The following is a 15,719-nucleotide window of genomic DNA, read 5'->3' on the forward strand; positions in this document are numbered from 1 at the left end:
TGCTCAGTTAATTCGGCATGTGGGAACCAAAGTTACTAACTGCCACGGACGGCTAGCTGAAAGCAAATTATCTGGCCAGAAGCCTAGCTCTGTGGAAGTTGAGAGCAGGGGAGGCGGGGGGTAATTGGAAACAAGCATCCATTTTGTTTTCAAGTGAAACGCAGCATTTTCCCTGCAGGGGAGGGAGGGATTAACCATTGCATGAGCCCAGAACCTTCTTTCAACCACCTCAGATAGAGCAAAAGCTTCAGATAGCCTTGAAATGAGCACAGTTTCGCCGTGGTGGGTATGTAACAGCGGAGCACGGATTGGCAAGACCACAAAGAAAGTTAATAATAGACACACCCTACTGTAGCAGCCTCGCCGCATAACAGAAAAGAACTCCGTACAGGGTACTCCGTAGAAACGACGGAGATATAGCTCCATGGTGGCATCAAGACGGACGTGCGTCCTGGTCGAATCCTTTTAGCTTGGTCGGGCGTTCTAGATGCCGCTATGACCTTCGATAAGCTTCCACGTTTGAGCCTCTTCGTCCATGCCATCATCGAAAAATAATTGACCGCCGCTAAACAAACCTACCACCGTATTTCACTCCTAATTTCCTCTCAGTTCAATCCAGGTTCCGCTGATAAAGCCCGGGAAGATCAAGTGCATCTACGAAGAATCTAAACTGGAAAAAAAAAAAAAAGAAAGAAAGAAAGAAAGAGCAAAAAGGAACAAGACACCATGGACTCTCACATGAACAACCTCCTCAAATGGAGTATCGAAAACTCCGTGCCCGCTCAGCCCGACGATCCAGAGCAAGTCAAACAAGAGCGCTCCCTCGACCGCCTGGACACACAGGCTCTCCAGCGCCTGCTTAGCAATGCCCCCTCCGACGCAGATCTCATGAAAGCCGCCATGGAAGTGGTCAGCGACGACTTCGCCACGCTCGAAAACAAGCTCATCGCATTCGACAACTTTGAGCAATTGATTGAGAACCTTGATAATGCGAATAATATGGGGGTGCTGGGGCTGTGGACGCCGCTGGTAGAGGCGCTCAGCGATGCGGAGCCGCAGATGAGAAAGATGGCGGCGTGGTGTATTGGGACGGCGGTGCAGAACAATGAGATGGCACAAAATAAGGTGGGTTTGCTCGACAACCTTTGATTCGCCCCCCGCCCGCCTTCTTCTCTGTCCTCCGTGTAATCACTAACAAGGGTGGACGTATAGCTTCTCGACTTTAAAGCGGTTCCCAAACTGCTCTCATTGGCAAAAACGGATCCGGATACAACTGTTCGCCGCAAGGCCATTTATGCATTATCATCTGCCGTGCGGAATCACCAACCTTCACTTGATGAGCTGCAAAAACTTTTGCCAGCTGACTATGTCTCCGAGGGTGAAAAGATGAACGCTGCTGACATGGACCGTATAGATGCGATTATGAATAAATTGAAAGAGATTCCTGCATGACAACTTTTTCTTCTCCTATTTACTTTTCACATATATAAAGTTTTGCGTATTTCCTATATTTGCATCATGGGCTTGAGGAGGTTGGGCAAAAGAAATCATTGCATTTTGATTAGATGGGTGAACGGCATTGCTGCTTTGGGCGTTGGGTCATTCCAAGGAGATGGTATTCCGTACTCTGTAAGGAGATGTGATGTGATGTTACCGGCAATAAACCAGCTGGTTTCCGCTAGACACTGATTTTCGAGTTATTGAGGAGCTGCTCGAATAAATGCTGAATGTAAATACCAGGCACAAGTTTATCAGTAATCCATGAGTATATATGTTTTCAATGGTGTTTAAAATCCGAAACTAGAGTATACAAAGCTCTGAACGGAACGCCTGCAAACTCCGAATGCTCCGCAAAAATACACTTAGAGTGACAGCCGGACATAAAAGGTCATCTTTAACGAATGCAAGAGAGAGCGGATGTACACAAAAGGACAAAGCAAAGATAGTGGATATTAGCATGGCGAGGGCGGTAAAGGCATATCAGTCCTAAACTCAGAGCGCAAGACTGTATGTATAGTCATCTTCCATGTTTTGCGAAATCCAGAGGACCGCAGAGCTATGCGACATTAATGTCAGCTGTCCGAAATTCTTCTCAACGACAAAGACTGAAATTAAAAAGTAAAAGGAAAGAGTCCTACCTGACCATAATCAAGCCATTCGCAATCACATTGGCAATTCCAAAGTAAAGCGTCTGCAACGGGTATCCTTTAATGATATACTTAAGAACCATAACAGTCTAGTAACACGGTCAGCATTGACCAGGGTTTCACATAAATATGCTTAAGCAACATTTCAAAAAACATACCACGCTCCCTGCTAGACCACCAGCCAGCAACGCGAATCCTAAAAATAATACAAATCGCACTTTCCAAGCTACCCCACTACCAAAGTAGCTAAGGCTATCTGCGGTTAACCGGGATTTCTCGATCGAGTTGATCACAAGCATCCCGAGCGAAGAACAGATACCGGGGATCCAGTCGACGAATTTGATGTGAACGACAGAGCCGTTTCTGGAGCTATGGGAAAAAGCCGCCGCATCGATGAAGAAGAAAAATCCGAGGGAGAACTATCAAGTTGGAAGAATGAATTAGAGCGCGGTAAACAGCACCAGAATCGAACGGAACGGGCGGACACGGGAAAGGAGGAAGAGGATTGAAGTGCTGTTTAAAGTGGAAAGCCAGATACATACCAGAGCACCGGAGGAATAAACACCTGCAGTGCGAGCGTTGGCGCTATTCAGCCATCCTGGTTTGGAGAAGCGGAAGAGACGGTGCTCCGAGTCGTCCATGTCTGGAATTGGAAACGGACGGTCCTCGCGAAAAGATTCGGCTATGAAAGTAGCAAGAGGAAGATGAGAAGTTATTTGGAGAGTGGAGAGGTCGTAATACGATCTGCCATCCCTTTGAGTATCCCAGAGCTCCGTTGCGGTTCGCAGGCCTCCGCCTGGTCACGGAATCCGCTGATGTCAGGCACTCTAGTAGCGTGATTAGTCATCGCAGCTGTCCAATTCACGTGACCATATCAAGTCGCCATACCGGAAAAATGGGCTTTTCAGGCAACCATCAGAAAATGTTTATCTGATGCAACCTGTTGAACCACAGATTGCAAGCTTGAAACCATAGATCAACCATATATTTACAATGCATGTATAAAGGGTTTAAAATATATAGAATTCAGAATAGGCTGGTATTTGGGACCAGGTCAGGATCCTATTTCGCATTGAAGGTGATCCTGAATTTAGAAACAGCCAGGATTCCAAATATGAAATCTCAGTCCCATGTCCCATCTTACTCAAGAGCTTGAAGTCCCATTTCTATTTTTATTCTATAAATTATTTCCCAGTCCCATTCTTAAATAGAAAATTATATCCTACATTCTATTCTAGCAGAGAAGCTAAACTTCTATTTTCTGTTTCAGCCAGGTCTATAGTGAAACTAGACTTATAGAATCAGAATTCTCAGTCCTATTATATTAAATTTATAAAGAAGAGTCAAACTAATCAAATTTTATATAGACTTGTTAGGAGAACCAGTCATAGATTACATGAGTTTTTCCAGAATAGGGTACAAAAGAGCTAAGTAGGTCCAATGCCCACAACTAATAGGAGAAAGTTATGTGTAAAATGTAAGAGTTTTTTAACTGGAAGACTGCATGCTAAGGTTCTCATGATTCATATAAATTATATAATTCTTATATATTCAGAGTTAGAGTTATATGAGTACTCCTGAATATTTAACATCATCTAATACTTTGTTAGTCTAGATCTATATCTGTAACACTATCTCTCTCTTCAGAGATCTCAGACTTTAAGACATAAAGCTATCAAAGTAATTTTTTATATATTGTTGTTGTAGCTTCTCTATTATTGGTAAAGTATTATAGATTCTTGAATGTATAAGCTTCTGCATTTCTACTGCTTATTTATATAGATATTCTACATGCATATCACTACTAGTTATAGTAGACTTTTTTGTTGTAGAACAGTAATTGTTTTTTTTTATAAAAGTTCAGTGTTTTATTACATACTTATTTTTTTGTTTATTTGCTTGTCTGATTACTATATTATCTGTTGTCTGTTATTATATTGTTTATTAACAAGTTATAGAACTAGTAACTTTAGTATATTATAATACAAATATAAATAAAGATTTTCTCATTCTTATTCTTTTTTTCTTCTTCTTCTACCATATCTTGATAAAAGTATTATTATTTTTTTAAGCTGTTTTTTATTATCATGTCTTCTTTAAAGAATTCTGTCTCTGATGCTGAAGAGAAAATATTTTTCTGCTCAATATATATATATTCAATGTTTACAAATTATTTAGATAAAGCAAAGTCTTATATATAAGACTCTGAAAAAGAATCTTGTGCTTATTATTTAAAGTACTAAATTTATACTTGTTATAATATAAGTGTATTTTTATTTGTTCTTTCTTGTTAATCTAATATAATTGTAGATACTTAAATCTACTTTTAATATTGTCTGTTGGCACTTATATCTTTATAAGAAGTATTAGTTTTTTAATACTGCAGATTCTTACTATCTATATAATATAAAATATATAAGTATCTTGATATAAGAGTTCTGTAATCTTGACTTCAAAGTTGCAAAATATTATTATTATCAAGTCACTTTAGTTTTCAACAGATCTTTGTTAAAATATTATTATTCTAGTTTACTTTAATAAACTAAGACTGTAAATCTTGTGTTTAAAATCAGATCTATTAAGAATAATCTGTCTGAACTTCTTTATTTATTAAGTTCAGGTTATATTATGTTGTCTTAAGTTAAAAATAAGATTAGAAATATTTATATTTTGCTTGATTATTTTATCACTTATTTAATAAGTAAGATTAAAACTTTTTAAAATAGCACAGAAACTAGTCTTGTAGATCTTTTTTATTATCTTTACTTATTCTTAAACTACCTTCCACTTAGACTAATCTTATATTTTTTATTAATTATCTAATTAATGCTGTTTCTTCTGGTTTTCAGAGTATTATAGAAATACTTTATTCTTCTTATAATTCTTTATCTGTTTTATCTTCTTCTGTGGCTGTATTTTATATTATGATTTTATTAGTAGTTATATCAAATATACCTGTGATTTCTTAATCTTGTTTATCTATAACTAGCTTGCTACTATTACAGCTTTGTTCTAGATGCTTTTGTAGTACCTCTTCTTACTATTAACTTCTTGATTTTATAGACATGTCTTGATATTTAGACTTGTCCTTTATTATATTTATTTTTCTTCTTATATATAAATTTATTCATCTTCTGGTAGTTACATCTTCTTTTTAGATAATTCTTAAGAGTCTCTTGTGTATTTTTGAGATTTTTCTCAGATTCTTATATTAATTTCTTAATAGAGAATTTTTTTTACTTCACTAGATAACATTTCTTATGATAGCACATCTTGTTGTCTAAGATTTTATCTACTTCTTACTCATGATAATTATTTACCAGTACTGCAAAAGAATACACTAGTGTCTTATTCTTTCTTGTATAATATAATTTCAACAATAAGACATGGAAAATATTATAGATCTGATAGCTTAGAGAGAGCTTCAGCTGATATGTGTTATTTTCTATAATCTCTATAACTAAGAAAGATTTATAATACTTGTTATTTAACTTCTTACAAGAGTATATTATTTGTAGATTTCTTAATAATAACATTACTTTATTATCAGATACATATATCTTATCTTGATATTTTTAATTATAGAACTGTACTTAATTCTTCTTTATCTTTGTCAAATATTTTATCAGACTATTTCTTAACACAGAGATTATTCTTAATCTTCTGTTGAATATTATCTGTGTATTATTATCAGTTAACTTCTGAATGTTATCTGATTTTCTAGATTCAAAGCTGTATATTACTTTAAACAGAGACATGTGTATTATAAAGTATTCTAATGTAAGGATTCACCGCGAACCCCTTACATGGACAAACAGCATCTGTAAAGGCCAGAGGCCTCAGCTTGCAAGCTGCTGGAAGTTGCATGTGTTCTTGTGAGGCACTAAGTCATGTGCTTGCAAGCACACATAAAAGGCTGTCACTGTGTGAATCTCTTGCTGGGAGTCAGTGGCAATCTTGCTTACAAGTTGTATATAGTTGCCAGAATACAGACCTTTTACCTCACATACTCTTTTCCATGTATATTCCTCCTAGAGATTCATTGTCATGCTGATCCACATGTACAATCCTCACATCTAATCTGTTGTATGCAAATTCTGCATATACAAGCTACTTTTTCTAATTATCTTGTCTATAACTACAATAAATATAAAGATATTTCTTCAAGATCTTGTTCAGTGTCTCTGTTTAATGATTTATTTATGAATGAAATACTATACTAAGTTTTTATTTAACTTTTATATAAAAATATAGCTCTGACCAGTATTCACTTGTGAAAACAGATTCCCAGTCTGAAATAATATTATTTAGAAATCTGAAGTCTTTAAATACTTTTCTGAACAAAACATTTACTATCTCTAATGTATTAATTTTCTTTTTACACACAAGAAAACATGCAAGCTTTGTAAATTAATTTACAATAATCAGAATTATATTGTATAAATTTCTCTTCTCTTTACTTAAAGAAAGATCTGTTATAAAGTTTATAGATATTAAATATCAAAGACTATTAAATATTAGTAATAATGCAAGCAGTCTATATAGTTTGTATATTAGAGTCTTCTCTTGTTAGTGGGTTTAACATTTGTATATATACATCTGAATATCTTATCTTATTAATTACTAATTATATTTTTGCTGAAGTCAGACAAATATCTTTGCCACACTAAAGTAATTTACAAATAAATTATTATAGTAGACTTGTAGTAGTTTCTGTCTTAAAGTTAGATTACTAAAAATATAGATTTTGTTACTTTTTATTAAAAGATCTTATTTATCTATTTTTCACTCTGACTACTAAAATTCTGTCTTAATGAATCTTGCTTGTATAGAGAGATTATCTTTCTGTATCTTTAGCAGCAGATTTAACATGCTTATAGTTAATTTATTATAAAACTTTTCATCTTTTATTACTATATTTATATATATATAAGAAATTTAAAATCTTCTGTAATTTCTTTATTAAGTCTCTTCTGCATCTCTGTAAGGATTGTACATGTGGATCAGTGTGACAATAGATCTCTAGAAGAAATATACATGGAAAAAGAGTATGTGAGATAAAAGATCTGTATTCTGGCAACTATATACAACTTGTAAACAAGATTGCTACTGGCTCCCAGCAAGAGATTTATGCAGTGACAGTCTTTTATATATGCTTGTGAGCACATGACTTAGTATCTCACAAGAACACATGCAACTCCCAGCAGCTCACAAGCCAAGCTCTCTGGCTCTTGCAGGTGCTGTTTGTCTGTGTAAGGGGTTCGCAGCGAATCCTTACAATCTCTGGCTGGTGCTCTCTGAACTGACTTAACTATTTTGATGTTATTAGATCTTCTCTGCATCATTTCTACTTTACTGCTTTAAATAGCACAAGCAGTATGTACTTGAATATCTTTTTTATTAAAGAAAGTTTCTTCAAATAAGTTTCACTTTAGAACATCATTCATATAATATTATTTGAATATATATGTTGACAGACTAATGCTTTCTTTTAGTTTGATATAATCTGACCTTTGTGATAATATATCAGCTGAATTATACTTTTCAGAATAATAGAGAATTTCAAAATTATATGCTCTGAGAATCTCTATCTATCTTATATATTATTATTGTGCTATCTTGTTTATAAATTTTATAAATAAATAAAAATTTGCATAATCTGTAATAATCTCTACAGAATATTTTATTTCTTTTAAGTACTACTGCCAATAAACAAATACTTAAATAATGGCTAATATCTTCTTATTTGATGTATTATAGACTTGTTGGCTCTGGTCAAACTTGAATAATCAGTAGATAACTGAATGTCATCTGTTATCAAATAGCTCTAGTAATATTATACCTGCAGCATATTCTGAAGTATTTATTTTCAGATATATTCTACATTCTGAATTGTAGTGACAGATGACAGATTCTTCAGAGAAGACTACTTTTAATATATGAAATACTTCTCTAATAATAAATATCAGAAGAAATAATTTCTTCTTTTATTTATTTTCACTGTTTTTTAAGAAATTTGTCAACAGTGCTATAATAACTAAGTACTTTTATATAAATCTCTGGTAAAAGTTTGCAAAACCCAGAAATATCTGTAAGGATTCGCCGCGAACCCCTTACATGGATGAACAGCACCTGTGAAGGCCAGAGGCCTCAGCTTGCAAGCTGCTGGGAGTTGCATGTGTCCTCACAAGGCACTAAGTCACATGCTCACAAGCACACATAAAAGACTGTCACTGTGCAAATCTCTTGCTGGGAGCCAGTGGCAATCTTGCTTACAAGTTGTACATAGTTGCCAGAATACAGATCTTTTATCTTGTGTACTCTTTTTCATATATATTCCTCCTAGAGATTCATTGTCACACTGATCCATATGTATGATTCTCACATTTTGCCACTCTTCTTTGGTGACACCTGACAATGGTATCAACATGAAGAAGCTAACCCTCTGAAACTCATGAACCTGGGACACCAGCTGAAAACCTACCTGAAGAACAAACCCAAGTTCACAAAGAGACAACCAATCTTGACATCTCATCTCTCTCAACTGTCAATGAAACAAGCACTGCAAACTCAGAGAGAGAGTCTATCCCAACACCAAAAGATAAAATTCAATAGCTTCATGAGGAGACCAAGCTACTAAAGAAAATGGTGAAATGGCAAGAGAAGTTGAATGCTCTCCAGAACACTCAAAAGCACTCACAAAGTGAATCTCTTGATATGGCCACCTCCAACCCAATACCCACAAAGTGTCTGTTGATCTTGAGACCACCACAACACACAAAGCACTACCAGACTGGAATCTATACAGAATATTGCCAGTTCATTTCAGATATTGAATCCATTCACAACACAAGCAAACTGAATGATGAAGATACCCTTGCATATGTCTTTACAGAACTTGGTTATATTGAGAAAGACCTTTGAGAGGCCCACTGTGAAGGCAATCCATCAAAAAACAACTGGACTGGTCTTAAAGAATTTCTATGTGTGAGGCTAGGAGATCCAGCAAACCACACACAAAACTCTTGATGAGCAATCTTTGGCCTTCACAAAAGTTTGGATGAAACTGATTATGTCTATTGCCAATGATTTCTAGAGCTCACAATAGAGATTGGCAAAGAATTTGAAGATTCTGTGAAAATGAAGAAGAACCTGTTTATATGAGACTTGAATAAGCTCATGCAAACCAAACTGGATGAACAGCTGGAGATACCAGATGACATTAATGATATAGTAGCACTGACCACCTGGCTCTGACCAAGTATGTCAGTAGCCTATGCAAAGAATGCCTCACATGTGAAGTCTACCAATCTAGTTAGAAGTGCTTGTGAAGGTATGAAGACCAATGACTCAAGACTGTAAATGAATAAGAGAAGTTAACCCCAGAGACCTGCTCAGAAGATGGGGAAGGACCTTACCAAGAATTGTGAAGTCTTGAAAAAGAATGGGAGGTGCTTTGAGTGTGGTCAAAAGGGCCATCTCACAAAAGACTGTCTCAAGAAGAAGAAGAGTAGTGAATAAGAAGTTAGGGGGCTGCAAGTAGATAGAATCAATATAATGAAGTTGTTCAAGAACAGTCTCCTTGCTCTCCCCCCTATTGTCCTAGATGTGTGAAGCCCAACTGACAGGAGTATTATCTGGTCAGCACTAATAGATTCAGGCTGTCAATCTCTAGTGATCAGTTTGTGATTGGCTGTGAAGCTAGACCTAGAGGTGCACAAGATGCCTATAGAGATTGAAACTGCTATGGATCATGAGAATGTCATTCTTGTAGAAGAGATTGCAAATATATTCTTTGAAGCCTGTGACTCTCAGAAAAACTGGCAGTTGTTTCATGAACAAGTGATGGTTGTGAACATAAGAGATAAGATGCTAGTGAGTTTGAGCTGGCTGCAGTGATACAATCTCAAGATGTGTTTCAAGAAACTAAGGCTAGAGTTCCAAACTGTGTGTCATGACCTGCTTGTGAAGATTAAACTAGTTAATCTCTCAGAGCTTGTGGAAGAAGAAAAGCCCATCTATGTGATGACCCTCCACAAATCAGAACAGGTGGTGACAGCAGACCTAGACCTCCAGATACTGGAAGCCTACTGTGAACTTGTGGAAGTGTTTAGTGACAAGAGGGCTTAGGAGCTGCCACCACACTGTGAAGATGATTTGGCCATAGATCTTGAACCAGGGAAGCAGCCAGAATTTGGAAGAACATACAGACTTTTGCAAGCTGAGCAAGAGACTCTTTGTGAATATCTGAGCAGTGCTCTAATTCATGGGTTCATCTGGTCTTCCAAGTCATCTGCAGGAGCACCCATCCTGTTCACATCCAAGAAGAATAGTGAACTAAGAATGTGTGTGAACTATTGTGACCTGAATTCAAAAACAGTCAAGAATAGATATCCTCTACCACTGATTGAAGATGTGTTGTATAAGCTTGTGGGAGCTGCAATATTCACTCAGTTGGATATCAAGAATGCCTACTATAGACTGAGAATTTGTGAAGAGAATAAGTGGAAGACTGTATTTTGGACTCCACAGAGACTATTTGAGTACTTGATAGTGCTCTTTGGACTTGTGAATGCACCAGCAGCTTTTCAATCATATATTGTGAAGGCACTTAGTGAATATCTGAATGTGTTTGTGGTGGCCTACTGGAGCGGGGTATGATGGGATGCCTCGTCAAAGTAGGCGAGTTGGTTGATATGGTGAGAGCACAAGAAAGGTGAAAAATCACCACATAGTAAGGGTATGGTCGAGTAGTAAGTGTAGAGATAGATATGTTCTAACAGACGCCTAAGCTTGCAAGGAGTAATAGTACTAAAGAGCCCTGTACTAACACAGGCAGCTCTAATGAGAAACAGTAGCATATTTCATGAACAAGAAATCTTCATATTCTCTAACTAATAGCCAAACTGGTAGTAAGGAACAAGTGTGTAGAAAAGAGCAATTGTGTGTAAAGATAATAAGCAAGATGCAGGGGCTACAGGTGGTTTATATAGCTCAAGAATAGTAGCTTTGGAGTGGTTTGCACCTTGGACCAGAACAACCTTTATTCTAATGAGGTACTGGAATCCCCACTACATTTTCTCCTGGCCTTCAATGTTGGTGTCCCCTGACAACAAACAACATATAAAATAAAACAAAACCAATTTAGTAAAATAAGAGAATAATAAATAGTAATGAGCAGTCTGGTAAGGAAAAACATAGGAAATAAGAATAAGGAGAGTGATAGCAGCAATCCCTAATAGTGATCACCATGATCCTCTTCTTCCACCAAGTTCTTGGGAGGAGGAGAAGGCTGAACTGACACTGGGTCAATGTTGTTGTGCATGCAATGCCAATAGGATTTATTACCAAAAGCTTTCTTTTTAATTTGGTAAGTCTTGACAATAGTATCCAGAGCAATTTGTGTGGCCTTTAGGCACCAGTTATTAATGAAGTCCTGAGTCTTTTTGTCATCAGGGCTAAAGAGAATATCAAGTTCCTTAATTACCATGGGGTTGTCCCATCTAATTTGTTCTACCAGGGCATCCAATATAGCTCCTAAGCCTTGTAATTGAATAGCAGTAGGGAATTGATATGGAACCAATGTGTAATGATTTGAATGGCCAGATGGAGATGAAGGCCCTGGAACTAGATCTCTATATGCAGTGGAGAGCTGGAACCATGTACCAGCTTCATTAACTTCTAGATGTTCATGGTCCTCTTGGATTGCCACATACCAGGGTAGCATAGTGTGTTGGACCTTTTTGCATGGACTATGGGCTTCATGGGGTAGCAGAGGGCTTGTAATTTGGACATTGCCAGGTTTGCAAATGATATCAGTTCATCTAATACCAAATTTTCTTTTGTTGTCTTTGGTATACATTGTATCTTTAATGCAGTGAACATAGCCATCAGTAGATAAGTCTTGTTCTTCAACTAGTCCCCACCAATTCTCTAGATGATTATGCATTCCTGGCAAGATTTCTGTACAGTCACTGGGCTCTTCTGCAGTTAAGGTCAAGGATTCTTGTATTATATTAATGCCCCTTCCAGTAGTAATAGCATCTGGAACATTAACATTGATATGGTGAAACCCAGTTTTATCCCCTGGCTTAGCATACTTGGTGTAGTATGGATAGAAGATTAATTTCCAAGTGTGGTTGGGTCTTGTTAGTATGTACTATAGGTAGTATGCAGGGTCCTGGCGCATAAGTTGTTGGCTGATACTGTAATACATTGTTCTCAACTATCTGTAATTATTGTGACCTCCCATCATTTGCTGATGATGGTAGTACATGTTGTATTTGCTGTTGACCTGGGTGAGTACTGTGGTGGTGGTGCCTTGTAATTTATTGTTCCACCAGTGCATTAGCTGGAGAATGATAACAGATTCAGTTGTTTCCCATTCCTTCTGAAGATTGCTGGTGGTGAACTTGTTAACTTCAGTTATTCACATGTATTGATTGAAGTTGAATGTTCTCATGTTTGTGACCAGAGAGATAATTGGCTGATGTTTGAATTTGTAAATGCCTAAAGCATCTTCAGCTCTAGCTGGTCTATTTGCCAAATGGAACCAGAGGTAGGTGCTGTCATTGATCTTGACTGAGCCAATGTTGTGATGATTTCTATGGATGTAAGCCAAACAGTTGAGAAGCTCCTCCCTATTAAGTGTGTGAGTCTGTAAACCAAGTTTTGAAGCTATTAGTTTAGCATGGTCATAGCACAGATAGATGTCAGCTTTCTTATTGCTAAAGGCCTTTCCTAACTGCTTCAGGATGCAAATAAGCTCCAACTCTGAATGTGTTTTAGTACTCTTTATCTTTTGGAGAAGCTGCTGTTTGAAATCATGACAATGGCAAGTACCAGAGTGTACTGCTATGACAGATTCTTCTTGTTCATGTTGGGGTATTTCCTTGTCACTTTCAGAAGGAATAACAGACTCATCTTCATTGCCTAGGCCTTGGAGGGTTTGGTGTGCTGACATAGCTGTGATTCTTTCACTGTGGTGCTTTGGAGCTTCTGATTGGCTGGGTGGATTGGCCAGCGCGCTGGTGAATCCAAATGGCGGCTGTGATTGGCCAGTTTCCAATCCATGTGATCTAATTGACATTGTACTATGTATAGAGGCTCCCAATACATTGTGGCTATGTGGCATTGACATCCCATCCATTGGAACATCTCTTGATGATCTTGGTGACTGTAGTCCTTCTAGTAGATCTCAGGAGCTGCTTGCAGTGGGAGGGCTTCTAGTGATATTCTGAATTGAATGTTGGGAGCTAGATGACTGTGGAAGAGCCAATAGCTGTAGAAGATCATAGTTCCCAATAGTAAGTTCTTGTTGGTGTAGGGCATCTCTTGAAGAAAGTTTGCAAGTGTAATTGACTTCTTTATCAGCTGTAGTATAATTGTCTGGCAATATAGCTAAGCTCTGGTGATGTCCAGCTTCTGTAGCATCTAGTCTTTGGAGCACTGTGCTGTTAATATTGTTGGTGAACTTATCTTAATTCTTGTAGACATTTAGAGTATGGTGAAGCTTTTGTGCAGCCTACAGGCTCTCTACTTTTGGCCATATGGCATCAATCCTGTCTATCCCCCATGTAGTGACAAGCCTATTCTTGATCTTTTGCATATCAATGTGATGTTGTTTGACATCCAGGGTAACCTTTCAAGCATCATGGAAATTGGCTTCAAAATTGGCATGCATAACATGTTGCCAAGCTCTGGATCTTTCAACATATCAATAGAAATAGGCCACTAAGTCAGTGACTACATTAGTCACTCACATAAGTGTGTTCATCAGCTCAACTTGTAGACCATATTGATGGTGTGGAGCTTGGTTATCAATGTATTCCATAGCTGCTGTTAGGTTATTGAAGAAATGGCCATCCAAGTTGACTCCACTGTCTCTGGTAACAACCAGGCCTTGGTTTTTGGTTGCTGGTGCTAAAGGAGGCAGGTTGCTTTGTCCAGCCATTTTTGAAGAATATCAGAGATCAAAAAATTTGCAAATGTCAGAATAACAGAATAGAAGGAAATGTTGAATCTGTAAAAAGAATCAAGCTTGAATGTAAAAGAAAGTAAAAGCTCCAGCAAAGAAAAATTAATCTTTAAATATCTCCAGAAAAAGTGAATGCTAAGCAAATAACAAAGAAAGAGAAACTTCCTGAAAGAGCAAGCAAAAACTTCACTTTGCAGGCAAATAAAAGAAACTTCCTGAATAAGCAAGCAAAAAACTTCACTTTTGCAAACAAAACACAACAAATTAAACATCTTGTGAAGGTATAACAACAGCAAAGCTCCAGTTATCTGATATAACAGTTGCAAATTGTGTTTGCTCCATTTCTTCTTGATCATTTTCATTTTCACTCTGATTCAAGAAGCTAACATCCAAGAAACTGCTAGAGGGAATGTTAGGTTGACTTCTGGTGACATATTTTTGAGAGATGTTCTCCATTTCTACATCAGAATCTGCTGGGCTATCATTGAATGGCTCCATTCCAGGTTTCATAAGATACTTCTTTAATCTGTTTCCTGCAATAGATTCTTTGAGTTCAGTGCTGTCTAACTCTTCAAGATGATAGGCACCTAGTTCTTAATTAGCAGACTTAACCCTATAGAATCCTAGCCATTGAAAGTGCAGGGTGTTATTTCTAGACATATTCTATTCTTCTTTGGTATTGTGAAGCAAGACAAGGTCTCCAGGTAGAAGAGAGTTGATCTGAATATTATGGGTATCATCAAAGTATTTCTTATTTCTAGTGTGCATTCAGAGCTGATGATGAGCTGCTTCCAGAACATCCTTATCTTGTCTTTTGATTTGCTGTGCTTGCATCAGAAGCAAGTCTTCAGTTATTTGAATCTTTTGCCAGGGAATTGTTTGTCAAGTAGAAATCTTGAGTTCAATTGAAAGAACTGTCTCCTGGCCCATTAGCAATCTATAAGGGGAGACACCAGTACTAGCCTTAGTTGTCATTTGATCTGCCATCAGAATTGCAGGAAGATGTTTAATCCAATTTCTTCCAGTGCCATTGGTAGCTTTAGCTAGCCCATCAGCCAAAGGCTTATGGCCAACTTCCACCATACCATTTGCAGGAGGATTATAGAGTGAAATAACAATGCATTTAATGTTGAATTTCTTCAGTAAGATCTCCACAATGTTCTTATTTTCTGATCCTCCATCCATAACAAATTTGGCAGGCAGGCCCCATCAACAGATGATATTCTCATAAAGAAATTTGGCCACAGCTTCAGCTGTTGTCTTTTTCAAGACTTTAGCTTCCATCCATCCAGTGAAGTCACATCTGGCAACAACCAAATAATTTTGTCCTTGACAGAAAGGCATGTGCTTGATATCCACCCCAACTTTCTCCCAACAGATAGGGGCCCAGGTAGAATGAAGCTCTTCACTCAATCTTTGTGAATCTCTTTGTTGACATTGAGAACAGTGCTTTACATAAGCAGACACATCTTTATACATCTCTGACCACCAGTATTGAGCTTGTAGGGCAGAGTATGTTCCCTCTTGCTCTTTATGGCCAAATTCATCATGCATCATGTGTAAAATTTGTTTGTGCTGATCTTTGTTGTCCACAA

At 37.2% G+C, this 15,719-nt stretch overlaps 3 protein-coding genes across 3 annotated transcripts; 1 reads left to right on the top strand and 2 right to left on the bottom strand.

Annotated features, from left to right (window-relative positions):
* Nucleotides 1-612: 612 nt before the first annotated feature.
* CIMG_02789 (hsp70-like protein) lies at nucleotides 613-1,710 on the top strand. The gene is made up of 2 exons (XM_001249017.2): nucleotides 613-1,125; nucleotides 1,213-1,710. Exons 1-2 carry the CDS (start codon nucleotides 727-729, stop codon nucleotides 1,450-1,452), a joined length of 639 nt encoding a protein of 212 aa, XP_001249018.2. The 5' UTR covers nucleotides 613-726; the 3' UTR covers nucleotides 1,453-1,710.
* Nucleotides 1,711-1,741: 31 nt separating this feature from the next.
* On the bottom strand, nucleotides 1,742-2,912 carry CIMG_02788 (uncharacterized protein). The gene is made up of 4 exons (XM_001249016.2): nucleotides 2,690-2,912; nucleotides 2,306-2,566; nucleotides 2,139-2,236; nucleotides 1,742-2,056 (listed from the first exon to the last, which is right to left on the bottom strand). The coding sequence occupies exons 1-4, from the start codon at nucleotides 2,786-2,788 to the stop codon at nucleotides 1,993-1,995; spliced, it is 522 nt and encodes a 173-aa protein (XP_001249017.1). The 5' UTR covers nucleotides 2,789-2,912; the 3' UTR covers nucleotides 1,742-1,992.
* An 8,470-nt stretch (nucleotides 2,913-11,382) lies between these two features.
* CIMG_12623 (uncharacterized protein) lies at nucleotides 11,383-11,874 on the bottom strand (the record flags this gene model as incomplete). The annotated part of the gene is made up of 1 exon (XM_001249014.1): nucleotides 11,383-11,874. One exon carries the CDS (start codon nucleotides 11,872-11,874, stop codon nucleotides 11,383-11,385), a length of 492 nt encoding a protein of 163 aa, XP_001249015.1.
* Between the last annotated feature and the right edge of the window lie 3,845 nt (nucleotides 11,875-15,719).

This window comes from Coccidioides immitis (genome assembly GCF_000149335.2).
Source record: "Coccidioides immitis RS genomic scaffold supercont3.1, whole genome shotgun sequence".
NCBI classification, from domain to species: Eukaryota; Fungi; Ascomycota; class Eurotiomycetes; order Onygenales; family Onygenaceae; genus Coccidioides; species Coccidioides immitis.

Coding starts and splice junctions, on each gene's coding strand:
- CIMG_02788 (XM_001249016.2), bottom strand. CDS start 2,788: ATGGACGACTCGGAGCACCGTCTCTTCCGCTTCTCCAAACCAGGATGG. Junction 2,567..2,689: donor TTTATTCCTCCGGTGCTCTG/GTATGTATCTGG, acceptor CCAACTTGATAG/TTCTCCCTCGGATTTTTCTT. Junction 2,057..2,138: donor AATGGCTTGATTATGGTCAG/GTAGGACTCTTT, acceptor AATGTCGCATAG/CTCTGCGGTCCTCTGGATTT.
- CIMG_02789 (XM_001249017.2), top strand. CDS start 727: ATGGACTCTCACATGAACAACCTCCTCAAATGGAGTATCGAAAACTCC. Junction 1,126..1,212: donor ATGAGATGGCACAAAATAAG/GTGGGTTTGCTC, acceptor GTGGACGTATAG/CTTCTCGACTTTAAAGCGGT.